Below are 13,756 nucleotides of genomic sequence, written 5' to 3' on the forward strand. Positions count from 1 at the left end.
CGGGGTCCTGACAGTCTCACCCACGGTCCCTTCCATATTTTTCTCTCCGTTGCATTATGAAAATGAGACATGAGTAGCTTTTTAGGTAGAACCAATGTATCTTTATGAATTCGATAACTGAACTTTGTGTCCATACTTGAGAAATATACTTGTAAAGTTTTTGAAACAATGGAATAGTTGGTACTTATATAAAATATTTCTAAATTGATTGAAATATTTACAATTTGTGGGAAATCTTTTTTTTTAATTTGATTGAAGTATAACTGAAATAAGTAAAATTTGTGCTAGTATTTATGAAATCTATATTACTGAAAAGATTACACTAATAAAATATTTTGTACTTCATAAAATATTTCCGATTTGAATGGTGAATGAAGTCATCAAAATTTGTGTGAAGTCTCTATGAAATGTTTCTGAATTGATTCAAATCCGATTGCAACATTTAAATTTGTTTGGTTATTCATGATTCTTAAACAATCTCAAATGGCACATAAATAATTCAAAAACTAATTTATAAAAAGCGATTATTTGGAATGCACTAGAATAATAGAATTTGGTTGGAATATGAACAAATAATTGAAACGTTTTTTCATGGGCCCAAATATTTGACTGTCATTGTGGAGGCTACCAACACTAAGGGGACTAATTCTCGATCCGTCGGTGGTATATGTTTGTCATTCGAACAACAACACTACCGGCGGACCAAATTCTTGACCCATTTGTTGTGACTTATTTTTATTAAATCTGAATCATTTCACACAACTGCTCTCGTGAAAGAGGCTTTCCATCCCACTATATATATAAATCAACAACATCTGAACAAAGCATGTGGCCAAACGATACAAGATGATGAGGTAGCCCTCATACAGTACCGGTCCCAAGATAAACGGATCACGCAGTACGCATACGAGTAGTCTACTGAAAAAAGCACAGGGAAAACTAAGTACAACGCCCCCACTATGTTCTACGACACCTAAGCTTCACGACAACGCCCCCAGGTGGGATACACATGGCAAAAAAGGGGCAAGATATGAAACCTTTTGTCTATAAAAAGAATAGCGAAAAACGATTTAGATCGGTTTTGAAAGCATCAACATTTATATGGGAAGCTAGCTCTTCTCGAAGAGTATGAACTCGAACAATGGAAAAGTTGCCATTGAATTTTAGAGTGTGTGCAAGTCGGCTCATTAGCATTTTCGGGGAATAAAACCAAGTCTCGATCAGGTGACATAACATGCAAAAAAGAAAAAAAAAGAAAAAGATTTTTTTGTGCACGGTTCAAAAATCTCACGCATATAGCGTCTACTGAGCTTAACCAGGTCTCAGTCAACTAAGATTTAGTAAGACTATTAACAATATGGTGAGAAACATCAAAGTTGAGTAGTTGTATCAGCAATGATAGAAAAAGGTGGCGATGAGCAAAATACAAATGGATAAGCAGCCCCACTAGCGCTGCGTGCGCTATGCAGTTTGGGTTCCACGACCACCGCATGCCAGTTATTTTCTTTTTCAATGATGACCTGATGAGCACCTACCTAAATATTTTGGTCTCTGTCGGTCATACCAGGCTACCAGCTAATGATACATTAGTATTTTCTGTTAAATAATGACTGGGGGACGTCTACTCATGTATCCACTGCACCACCCATACTTTTTATTTCTACAGCGCAGTGGGTGGAGTGGCTGATCTGACCGAGCTAGAATGCGCATAAAATGAAGCAAACGATGCCATTGAGTTCTTGACAAACCAAACAATTCAATCACCCCCTCCACCGCGCATCGTCTCGAAAATGAAAATAGACATGGTCTGCGACGACGACATTAAGCCATTGCAACGGCAGAAGGTATGCGTGATCGGGGCCGGGATGGCCGGGTTGGCGTCAGCCCGCGAGCTGCGGCGGGAGGGCCACGACGTAACGGTGCTGGAGCAGAGCGGCGACGTGGGCGGGCAGTGGCGGTACGATCCCATGACTGACGGCGCAGACCCGCTCGGCGCCGCGGCGGCGCCGGTGAAGGTGCACGGCAGCATGTACGCGTCCCTCCGCCTGATCAGCGCCCGGGAGACCATGGGGTTCACCGACTTCCAGTTCGCGCCCAAGGACGGCCGCGACGGCCGCCGCTTCCCGGGCCACCGCGAGGTGTACCTCTACCTCAAGGACTTCTGCGACGCGTTCGGGCTCATGGAGTTCGTCAGGCTCAACACCAGCGTTGTGCGTGTTTTCCTGGCGCCGGGCCCGACGAGGCAATGGACGGTGAGGTCCGTCGATCTCGGCAAGTCCGAGGAGGTGGAGGAGGCGTTCGACGCCGTGATGGTGGCCAACGGCCATTACTCGCAGCCGAGACTGCCAAGCATCGAAGGCATGGAGGTGTGGAGGGGGAGGCAGATGCACAGCCACTCGTACAGGGTGCCGGAGCCGTTCCGCGACGAGGTGGTGGTGGTGGTCGGGGTGCGGCGCGAGCGGCAAGGACATCGCCATGGAGGTCCGCAGGGTCGCCAAGGAGGTGCACCTCGTCGCCAAGTCCATGGAGGAGGTAGCCCAGGAGCTCGCCAAGTTGCTCTCCAAGTACAGCGCCAGCCTGCACCTACAACCGCACGTACGTACTAGTGTTTTTTGTTTTCCGGGCTCTAGTCATGTCGATCTCCAGTTCTCCACATGGATGCAAAACGAAATGATTGATCCGACAACACGTCAGGTGGAGCGGCTGTGCGAGGACGGGCGGGTGGTGTTCGGCGACGGCTCCACTATCCTCGCCGACACCATCATCTACTGCACAGGGTTCAATTACTGTTTCCCTTTCCTGGATACGGAGGGAGCGGTCACCGTCGACGACAACTGCGTGGGCCCGCTTTTCGAGCATGTGTTCCCCCCGTCGCTGGCGCCGTCGCTCTCCTTCGTCGGTATACCCGTAAAGGTACGTGAACCTGTTGGTAGGCGAGAGCGAGTTAGCGACGTTGCATTAGATCTTGACGATACTCCTCGGGTCGGGATCGTCGATCATGAGTCAGCGCTTGTTCTTTACGTCACGTACAAAAACATGCATTTGGTTGTAGGTATTTGCGCCTTGGTTCTTTGAGGCTCAGGCGAAATGGGTGGCGCAGGTGCTGTCCGGCAAGAGGACGCTGCCCCCGGAGGTGGAGATGATGCGGTCCGTGGAGGAGTATTACCGCGCCAGGGATGCCGCCGGCGCGCCCAAGAATTACACCCACGACGTCAGCTTGTTTGACACCACGGCACTGACTACTACACACAACCTGCACGACAATCGGACGCTCGTATGGTGCTATATACTCCCCCTTTCCTAAATATAGGCCATTTTAAAGATTTCTATATGAACTTGAATTTTAAGACTTTGTTACACTTTCTAAAAATATGGCTGCATGCATCGACTTATGCACAGGCCGGAGGCAATCCTCTTTTTTTAAAGACATATTTTAGAGTGTAGATTACACATTTTGCTTCGTATGCAATTTATATTGAAATATCTAAAAATATTTATATTTAGGAACAGAAAAAGTAGCTAATAAATAGATTTACACGACCGTGTTTTACATTGTGAGTTGCCTTGTGATCTGCAGTTCATGGATGAGTTCGGGAGCAAGTACTGCGACTTCCCTGGCGTGGAGAAATGGCGTTACGAGCTGCTTGTGTCGTCGTTAGTCAACATGTTCGATAACCTCGAGACCTTCCGCGATGAGTATCAAGACAGCGACTCCATCCGCAAGGGTGTGGAGGAGTGGCACTTGTCTGCACAACAGGCCCAAGCTGCTGTTGTTGCTGTTGCACCTGCTGCTACGAAAGAACAATTACTTGGTCTTCTCGAAAAAGTAGAGTGACGATTATGCACTATATGAGCGCCTTCCATTCCATGACACGGCGTGTTCTGGGCTTCCACGGTCGGCATCGATGTATCTATTTCTTTTTCATAAACGGTGTCACAGACACCTTATAAGTGCATTTATGATTTTGTATTCAAGAGTGTTCTTGAGACTACAAGTTGTATGTACATCCCACGTTTAAAACACTTGCTTTGTGATGAGACTTTTAAAATAGGGAGCTAGTTGGGACGATATCCTTAGATATGTCAAACACCCCAGTGCGAAGACTACGCATGCGGGCCCTTCTAGCTAGGCCTTCGGGCCCAACAACACAATTCCCTTTGCAGAAAAATACACAAAATGTAAAAAATAACCAAAAACAAATGATATATACAAAAAATTAAAAAATAGTGTATGACATGTGCAGTGAGTATTACCATTAGTGTACAAAAGTTAATGGCTATGTTATATGCAAAACATTTGCCGACATCTATTACATTACCAAAATACATGCATAGTAAAATTTGCATGCAAAATGTAAATTGTTTGGAGGGCACCCGTAGATTCGGCTAGACATGGGTTGTCTTTGTATGGCGGAGGGGGGCTAAAATTTACCTTTCCATTTGGGAACCGCTGATAATGTGTTTAGCATGAAAGATATTGAAAATCTTCGATCGTGACGTTGACAGAAAAAGTACACCTCTCAGAATATATTCATCTCTGTTTTATGCTTCGAGCGCTGGCACATCTGCAAATCCCTGTTTCCCTCTACGAAAGGCCTATCTATTTACTTTTATTATTGAGTCATCACCTTCTCATTTTAAGCATCAATCCTAAGAGCTCTATTGTCATTCTTTTGCATTGTCTCTAGTTAATGTTGGATATGATCATGACTGGATCTCTTCTACCATAAATTGTAATGTTTAGTCGTTCCTTGAACTTCAGAGGTGTCCTACATTTATGTTTTGCGGTCTCAGAAAGGACTAGCGAGATACCATGTTATTATATTATATCATGATTGTTTTGACAAATTGTAGCATTTGAGATTCCTTATTATTGCTCGCTAGTTGTTATGTTATTGTCATGAGTAAATGTGAGACCTAAGTGTTATTATTTATATGGTTAGTTCATAAAGTTTGCTGAAAACTTGAACACTAGTTAAGCATATATACAACAACAAGAATAAAAGAGTTTGTAAAAGTTTTTTCTTTATTACTGTCAGTCGGTCAACTGAATTGCTTGACGACAAGCAATGAGCTTGGGGGAGTTGATATGTTCTAAGCTTGTCTACTTTTTCAAACACTTTTGCTTTTGTTTTGGATTCTAATTTGCATGATTTGAATGAAACTAACCCAGACTGATGATCTATTTAGCAGAATTGTCATGGTGCTATTTTTGTGCAGAAATATAAGTTCTAAGATTAAGCTGAAAATTACGGAGAATATCTTCAGAATACATAAAAAATACTGGTAAAGAGAACTACTAGAGGGGGGCCACCCAGGAGCCACAAGCTCAAGGGGCGCGCCCACCCCACAAGGCGCGCCTTGTGAGCTTGTGGGCCCCTCAAGCCTCCGGTTGCCCTAATTTCAATCTCATAAATACTGTTTCATGGAGAAAAAACTAGAGAAAAAGAGTCATCATGTTTTACAATATGGAGCCGCCGTCACCTCCTGTTCTTCATCGGAAGGGCTGCTCTGGAGTCCATTCGGGGCTCCGAAGAGGGGAATTTGACGTCGTCATCCTTAATACTTTGTTCATGTATTTACTAAGTGTTAATACTTTGTTTCGGTTCTCTATTAAAAGGAGGCCTTAATATCCCTTTGATTTTCTTATGGACCCTGCTTCCACGGGAGGGTCGGATAAGATGACATGCAAGTTCTTATTAATTATAAACACGTATGACTATATACGGAATACATACCTACATTACATTGATGAAATGGAGCTATTGTGTATCGCTCTAGGTTGTGACTGTTATATGATGAATGTCATCCAACGCAAATATTCATCACTGATGTAATCCTACACTTTTCTGATATAGGTCTTTACTAAGTTACTATAGTTGCTGCTATTACGATCTTCACAAATTGCTTCTGATACTGTTCCTGTTACTATTGCTACTGTGCTACTATACACTTTGTTGTGGAAATATAATTTTCTAGGTGTGGTTGAATAGACAACTCAACTGCTAAGGCTCATAAATATTCGTTGGCTCTCCTTGTGCTGAATTAATAAATTTGGGTGAAGTAATACCCTTGAAGACTGTCGTGATCCCCTATACTTGTGGGTTATCAAGACAGGTTGCTCCGCCTCGTCCTCCTCCAGATCCGGCACCTCAATCAGCTCCGGCAGCGGCTCTCCCTCCACCTCCGGCTGCTACTGCTCCTCCTCCACCGGCTTTGGCGAGTCCGGAGGTAGCCCGATAATGTCTACTATGCAACCTTCTTCTTGTAGACGTTGTTGGGCCTCCAAGTGCAGAGGTTTGTAGGACAGTAGCAAATTTCTCTCAAGTGGATGACCTAAGGTTTATCAATCCGTGGGAGGCGTAGGATGAAGACGGTCTCTCTCAAACAATCCTGAAACCAAATAACAAAGAGTCTCTTGTGTCCCCAACACACCCAATACAATGGTAAATTGTATAGGTGCACTAGTTCGACGAAGAGATGGTGATACAAGTGCAATATGGATGGTAGATATAGGTATTTGTAATCTGAAAATATAAAAATAGCAAGGTAACTAATGATAAAAGTGAGCGAAAACGGTAGTGCAATGCATTGAAACAAGACCTAGGGTTCATACTTTCACTAGTGCAAGTTCTTTCAACGATAATAACATAATTGGATCATATAACTATCCCTCAACATGCAACAAAGAGTCACTCCAAAGTCACTAATAGCGGAGAACAAACGAAGAGATTATTGTAGGGTACGAAACCACCTCAAAGTTATCCTTTCTGATCGATCTATTCAAGAGTCTGTAGTAAATAACATGAAGCTATTCTTTTCGTTCCATCTATCCTAGACTTCGTACTAGAATAACACCTTAAGACACAAATCAACCAAAACCCTAATGTTACCTCAATTATCCGCGGGTATGGTTATACGATATGCATCACACAATCTCAGATTCATCTATTCAACCAACACAAAGAACTTCGAAGAGTGCCCCAAAGTTTCTACCGGAGAGTCAAGACGAAAACGTGTGCCAACCCTATGCATAAGTTCACAATGTTACGGAACCCGCAAGTTGATCACCAAAACATACATCAAGTGGATCACGTGAATATCCCATTGTCACCACATTTAAGTACATGCAAGACATACATCAAGTGTTCTCAAATCTTTAAAGACTCAGTCCGATAAGATAACTTCAAAGGGAAAACTCAATCCATTACAAGAGAGTAGAGGGGGAGAAACATCATAAGATCCAACTATAATAGTAAAGCTCGCGATACATCAAGATCGTACCACCTCAAGAACACGAGAGAGAGATCAAACACATAGCTACTGGTACATACCCTCAGCCCCGAGGGTGAACTACTCCCTCCTCGTCATGGAGAATGCCGGGATGATGAAGATGGCCACCGGTGAGGGATCCCCCCCCCCCTCCGGCAGGATGCCGGAACAGGGTCCCGATTGGTTTTTGGTGGCTACAGAGGCTTGCGACGGCGGAACTCCCGATCTAGGTTTCTTTCTGGAAGTTTGGGTACATATAAGAGGTATTGGCGTCGGGAACAAGTTAGGGGGGCTCCGAGGCGGCCACGAGGTAGGGGGCGCGCCCAGGGGGTAGGGCGCGCCCCCCACCCTCATGGGTGCCTCGGGACTCTTCTGGCCCATCTCTGATGCTCTGTGGGCTTCTTCTGGTCCAAAAATATGCTCCAAAAATTGGCACGTCAATTGGACTCCGTTTAATATTTCTTTTCTGCAAAACTCAAAAATAAGGGAAAACGGAAACTGACACTAGGCTCTAGGTTAATAGGTTAGTTCCAAAAATCATATAAAATAGCATATAAAACATTCTAGATGGATAATATAATAGCATGGAATAATAAAAAATTATAGATACATTGGAGACGTATCACCCGACAGCGATGCGGGCGGCACGCCTTGCCTGGATCACCTCCGCGATTTGCCTCCGGCACTCCAGCGTGAGCGTAACGTATATGGTGATCAGCCATCGGACCACGGCGATGCCGGAGAGCATGGGAGAGCGGGGGAGAGGAGGCGGGCGGGCTCGGGTGGTGGCGCAGAGAGGAAGGAGGTGGATTGGCTAGGGTTGGGGGACGCCGGCCGGTTTAAATAGTCGGATTTGGCCTCGGGCGACGAGTCGGAGCGGCGTCATGTGGCGTTCACACCGCGGCGATGGACGAGGCGTCCGTCAGACCGCCGTATTTCCCGACGAGTCCTCGTCAGACCCCATCATCAGTCCTCTACGTGGGGGACTCGCCCGGGCATGCCCCTATATCTGCCTCATTTTTAGACTGGATATGAGGCGTGCCGGTCATCCCGGATTGCTTGAGGCCCATTTGAGGTGTCCGTCTGAATGAAAAATTCATGACCGGTCAGTGACCGGATAGCCTGTCCATGCGCATGAGACGGGTTTAAGCTACCCGGCTATAGATGCTCTGACTAGCAGGTGGTTTCTGCTACAAAAGCATTTTCTCATGGTCCCGAGAAAATCACAACCTTTAGTTTAGCTAGGCCGTACGTACGACAAGTCAAGTCATTAACTTATAATTAGTTGGACTTGTTCCTTCGGGTCTAGGGATGACATGATCGAGCCGTGTTCCTTGTAGTAGAAGACGTATGGGCTTTCACACAGCAGCTGACTAGCTGCGCATATGGGCTACCTAGCCAAAAGTAGGTACTTTCCACACGTGCGAGAGAGCACGCACGGGTTACCTGAAAGCGCTCGTGCGAGTACGTTGTTATTAAGGCTCAGGCTTTAGCCACACTGGAAGTAATTTCAGCTGTAACATCGAGTTCAACTCAGCAAATTTGCTTATTTGATAATGAGTTAATGAAGAGAGAGGTAGTTTGAGTAACCTAGCTAGTTACTGTAACATCACATGTCCCAATGCAATATGAGTCCATAACCTAATAAATTAGGCTTTGCATGTTATCATACTTATGTTACTACCCACTACTCCCTCCGTTTCTAAATATTTGTCTTTTTAGACATTTTAAATAAACTACTACATACAGATGTATGTAGACATATATTAGAGTGTAGATTCACTCATTTTGCTCCGTATGTAGTCACTTGTTGAAATGTCTAGAAAGACAAATATTTAGGAACATAGGGAGTATGAAGGTAGTAACATAGTCGAGGGATATGTGTATGTTACTGGTGTATGTTACTCTCCATTGTGGCTAGTCTAAAACTAGTCACAATGCGTAGTAACATAGAGTAGTAACATGCACATGTTACTACCTCTATAGTGGGGAGTAAGGCTGGTCATAGTGGGGAGTAATTTATACTAGTGTCATGCATATGACACTAGTTTAAGTTACTACCTCCATAGTGCAAAGTAACATAGTACTAGTGTCATAGATGACTTTATTTATTAGCTCATAGACTCATTTTGCCTTGAGAAGCGCTATGTTACAGTAACATATTATGTTACCACAAGCACCTCTTTCCTCATTAAATACGTGCCACATAAACAAAATTGTCTTGGGATGTGTTAAGTTACTGCCTAAGTTACTCCCACTATGGCTAGCCTAACATATGTGTGGTAACATGCAACATTTTATTTATTAGGCTACAGACTCATCTTGCCTTGATATGTGTGATGTTACTCATATTTGTAATAACCAGCTATGTTACCACATACATCTCCTTCTTCATTTATTGCTTGTCACATCATTTATTTAATTTAGATATGGGTGTTGTTACTACCTAGTATGTTACTTTCACTGTGGGTAGTCTAAGTCGCAGAAGATCGACGCCCGCACGACCAAGCAAATGATTCAAAGATTGTGACATGTGCACCCCTAATTGTACCAAAGTGTCATATCAATGGATCTTGACCTCTTCTCATAGTATATATCTTCCAGTTTTCAGCAGGACGAAATGACCGTCGCCGCGTGCAAGCACAGTAATTAATACCCTAGCTAGTACTGTACAAGTACGTGATTAGTCTGAGAAACGTCTGCGCGTACGTGTGCATGCATCATGGCCAAATTTGACCATCCGAGTTTACGGACGTTTTGGATGTCGCTGCTGACTGGAGTACACAGCAATCATGGACCTTAGTCCATGCATGAGCTTGCAACCAGTCCTGCGTTCATACATGCACTGCCATATTTCCTCAGGCAAAATGCGCACGTGTTGGCGGCCCGTGTCGTACATGGCCGCCAAGTAAGTAAGTAACGCTTGGATGCACATGCGCACCATAGAACAGTGTCCTGCATGCACGACAGGTCAGCACCACACGTATGCATGCATGTGTGTTGGGGCGGACAACTCTCCTCGCGCGCGCTGGCATGGATGCATGCATGTGTCTTGCATCGCTCTGCACCATGTATTGGTGGATTATCATGTGTAGGAGGAGATAATTATCAAAAAATATTTTGTAGGCGTAGTAGTATCAGAAATGCCAGCTTGCATTCTTTCAGCAAAAAGAATAAATATAAAACGTGAGAAGAAGGGAAGAGAAATGCCTACAAAGTTAAACGCAGAGTTTGACATTGTCGCAAAACTACCATGCATGCATGTTTGTTGGCTAAAATTGTACTATACTACCCTTATTTGAAAATTGCACCCCTTAAAAATAACCAGGTAATTAATACCCCTCTTTCTAAATATAAGTCTTTTTAGAGATCTTAATATGAACCACATACAAAGCAAAATGAATGTATCGGTATGTAGTAGTACGTATTAAAATCTCTAAAACGACTTGTATTTAGGAATGGAGGGAGTACTTTGCTTACATACTTGTACAAACCCTCAACAATAACCTGATATTGATGGACTTGGTTATGCACGCACGGTGGGGCTGACATAGCTGTTTCTCCCCATAAAATTAGGGTTCCTCCACCTCCTGCCGGCGTCGCCGCCGGTCTGCCTTGTCTTCGGTGGCCTTAAGGTCATGGAGGCGCACTGGATCCCGATCCTTGCCGGTGGGGGGGATTCTTTTTCAGATGTGTTTCCGAGTTTTGTTAGGTTTTGTGTCCTGTTCAGAAAGTTGAGACGACGACGACTCCCTGAAGATGGAATAAAGTTCTTCCCGCCTAACCGTCGTTTCGGTGGTGCTTCTTGCACCTTCGGTGGGCGTGTGGAGATGGGTCTCCGGCGGATCTGCCTTTGATGGATTTGCTAGGATTTGTTCATCGTTCATCTACGTTTGTGTGTCTTCAGGTAGGATCATTCTGATCTGCACTACTTTTCATCGGCAACGCTTGCTATTCTTGTGCGCTGGTCCTATGAGCCTTAGCACGACGACTTTCCGACTGTCTACTATAACTGGTTTTGACCGGCTCCTGTGAGGGAGGGGCGATGATGACGGCGCGCCTTCGACTCGCTTCAGTGCTTGTAGTCGTTGCTAGGTGGTCCATAAATCTGGACTTAATTTTTATTATTTTTAGTGTTCGTTGTACTGTTATGATTGAAGATGGATATATCATATGTTTTCTCAAAAAAGAAAGAATATGAGCCAATTTTATGCCCTTGGTTTGGGTAGTCAAACCCTCAATAAAGAGTTCCCCTCAGTCAAACCAAGAATAATCACCCGTAGTAAATCTTACCTAGTAATCACCCGCAGTACTAGATTGTCTTTGTTAACTCGGACATGAAACCATGCGTGGGATGCGACCGTGTCCAGTGTCTCGTGGCCAGACCACCTATAAAGCCATCACGAGCGCACCCCATATGTTGGACATCATCACCTAGCTAGACGGCGCCGCGGCATACCTCGATATCTCTCGATCGACGGCACCCGCGATTTCACTTGATTTTGGTTCCAAGATGTCTAGCCTTACGACCATAAGCAGCGCTAGTAAGGAATCGATGGAGGTGGAGGAGCTCGTCGACACTAGGCTTTCGCTCGTGATCGGCGCCGGGAGCCAACCGCCGCCGGTGCCAGAGGAAGCGGGTCACGTGGCGGGAAATATCGGAAGGAAGAAAGGGGAGAGGTGGATAGGCGGCAGTAGTACAAGGCAGCATGGCAAGAGGGCCAGGGCTGTGCACGGCGGCAGCGACATCGACGAGGACGACGACGGAGGGGACGCAGCCGGCCGCGCGAGGAAGAAGCTCCGGCTCACCGCGGAGCAGGCGGCGCTGCTGGAGAAAAGCTTCCGCTCCCACAACGTCCTCTCCCATGTACGCCCATATCTTCCATTTAATCTCTCCTTGAAGTGCAAAGAAATTTCAGGGTCTGAGTCTGATCATAATGCTTTTGAATTGCAGGGTGAGAAGCAGGATCTTGCGGGGCAGCTTGGGTTGAAGCCGAGGCAGGTGGAGGTGTGGTTCCAGAACAGGAGGGCGCGCACCAAGCTCAAGCAGACGGAGCTCGACTGCGAGCTGCTGCGCCGGTGGTGCGAGCGCCTCAGCGACGACAACGCGCGGCTCCGGCGAGAGCTCGCCGAGACACGCGCGGTCCTCCTCGTCGGCGGTTCACAGGACTCGACGCTCACGGGGTGTCCTTCCTGCAACAGGCTCGCCGGCGGCCGGAGGGCGGCCTAGTCGATTTCGACTGCAAGATTAATTACCGCCGCCATAGGACTAGTCAACTAGAAGTGCGCTGTCACGGAGTACTTGTTAACTGTAGCATACGATAGGCTATAGGGTATAGGGTAGTGAATTATCTAGGCATGACGGAAATATGGAGTGTGTGGTGAGGTTTATCTAGACTTACGTTCACGTGAGCCTGACGAGCTGACAAAAAAAAGGGGATGCATCGTTTGATGCATGTACTTGCTACGGTAGTACTCTGGTAAAGTTTGATGTGTTTAATTACTTCCTCGCTCTGGATGATCACAATTCTTGCATGATTTCGAGCTGCATGATTTTGGTCGGGGCTGAGAGGACCTCTGTACTGTTGGAAATGATGAAAAGGCGAAATGAAGACCGAGCTTTATGGAGACCTAAATTTCAAAACTTCAAAATTCAAACATTTTTTGCAGCTCGCAATTCAAGGTATTCCATCCTGATTTTTTATGCACATACACATTGCATCCATGTATACAAGTGTATTTTTTTAATTTTCTGAAAATGAAAAGCTTAAATTTTGAAATTTTCAAAATTAAGTCCTCCATGGAGCTTAATCTCTCTCCAAACTGCCCTACTCTGGAAATGAGCTTCACATATAGGTATTATATCCAATTTTACCATCGCACAGGTCACTTATTTTGCAGAGCATAGTTTATCATAACTAGCGAATTGTCCGTACATTGCAACCATGACATACATGGTCTAGTGATCCTCTCGTCCAACACTTGATGATAGGCATAGTAGTTCTAGTGATCCTCCCGTCCAATTATCGATGATAGACATACAAGTTCAAGTGATCCTTCCATCCAACGCTCGATGATACTTTTCATAACTAATATGATTCATCGTCCAAAGAATGACACCCTACATAATCCTGCCATCTAACACTCAATGATACTTTACATAATTAACATGGCCCTTCCGTCCAAAGAATGACACTCTTCCTAATTAACATAACCCTCCAATTCAAAGAATGATACTCCTTTCGACAAGACGCAAAGCTTGCATTTCTTTTCATCGATAGAAGAAATTGAAACGAGAACAAAGGAGGGTACATCACATGGCACAACCACAGATGGCGTAAACATGGTGCCTAGAGCATAGAGCATGGGATGCTAGGCACAAAGAGAAGCTACAACACAACATTAAACTTCCCTAACCAAGAGAAACAACCTGAACCGAAACGATGCCCAAAGTCTCTAAAACCATCACCGGGTACGCCACGAG

General features: G+C 45.1%; 1 protein-coding gene and 1 pseudogene across 1 annotated transcript; both read left to right on the top strand.

Moving 5' to 3' along the window:
• The first annotated feature begins 1,760 nt into the window (after positions 1-1,760).
• LOC119324705 lies at positions 1,761-4,061 on the top strand (annotated as a pseudogene).
• A 7,724-nt stretch (positions 4,062-11,785) lies between these two features.
• LOC119320968 (putative homeobox-leucine zipper protein HOX26) lies at positions 11,786-12,562 on the top strand. Its single transcript, XM_037594858.1, has 2 exons — positions 11,786-12,139; positions 12,227-12,562. The coding sequence occupies exons 1-2, from the start codon at positions 11,786-11,788 to the stop codon at positions 12,500-12,502; spliced, it is 630 nt and encodes a 209-aa protein (XP_037450755.1). The 3' UTR covers positions 12,503-12,562.
• Positions 12,563-13,756: the final 1,194 nt, after the last annotated feature.

The sequence above is a fragment of the Triticum dicoccoides genome, chromosome 6B, assembly GCF_002162155.2.
Source record: "Triticum dicoccoides isolate Atlit2015 ecotype Zavitan chromosome 6B, WEW_v2.0, whole genome shotgun sequence".
Classification (NCBI taxonomy): domain Eukaryota; kingdom Viridiplantae; phylum Streptophyta; class Magnoliopsida; order Poales; family Poaceae; genus Triticum; species Triticum dicoccoides.

Coding starts and splice junctions, on each gene's coding strand:
- LOC119320968 (XM_037594858.1), top strand. CDS start 11,786: ATGTCTAGCCTTACGACCATAAGCAGCGCTAGTAAGGAATCGATGGAG. Junction 12,140..12,226: donor CCCACAACGTCCTCTCCCAT/GTACGCCCATAT, acceptor TTTGAATTGCAG/GGTGAGAAGCAGGATCTTGC.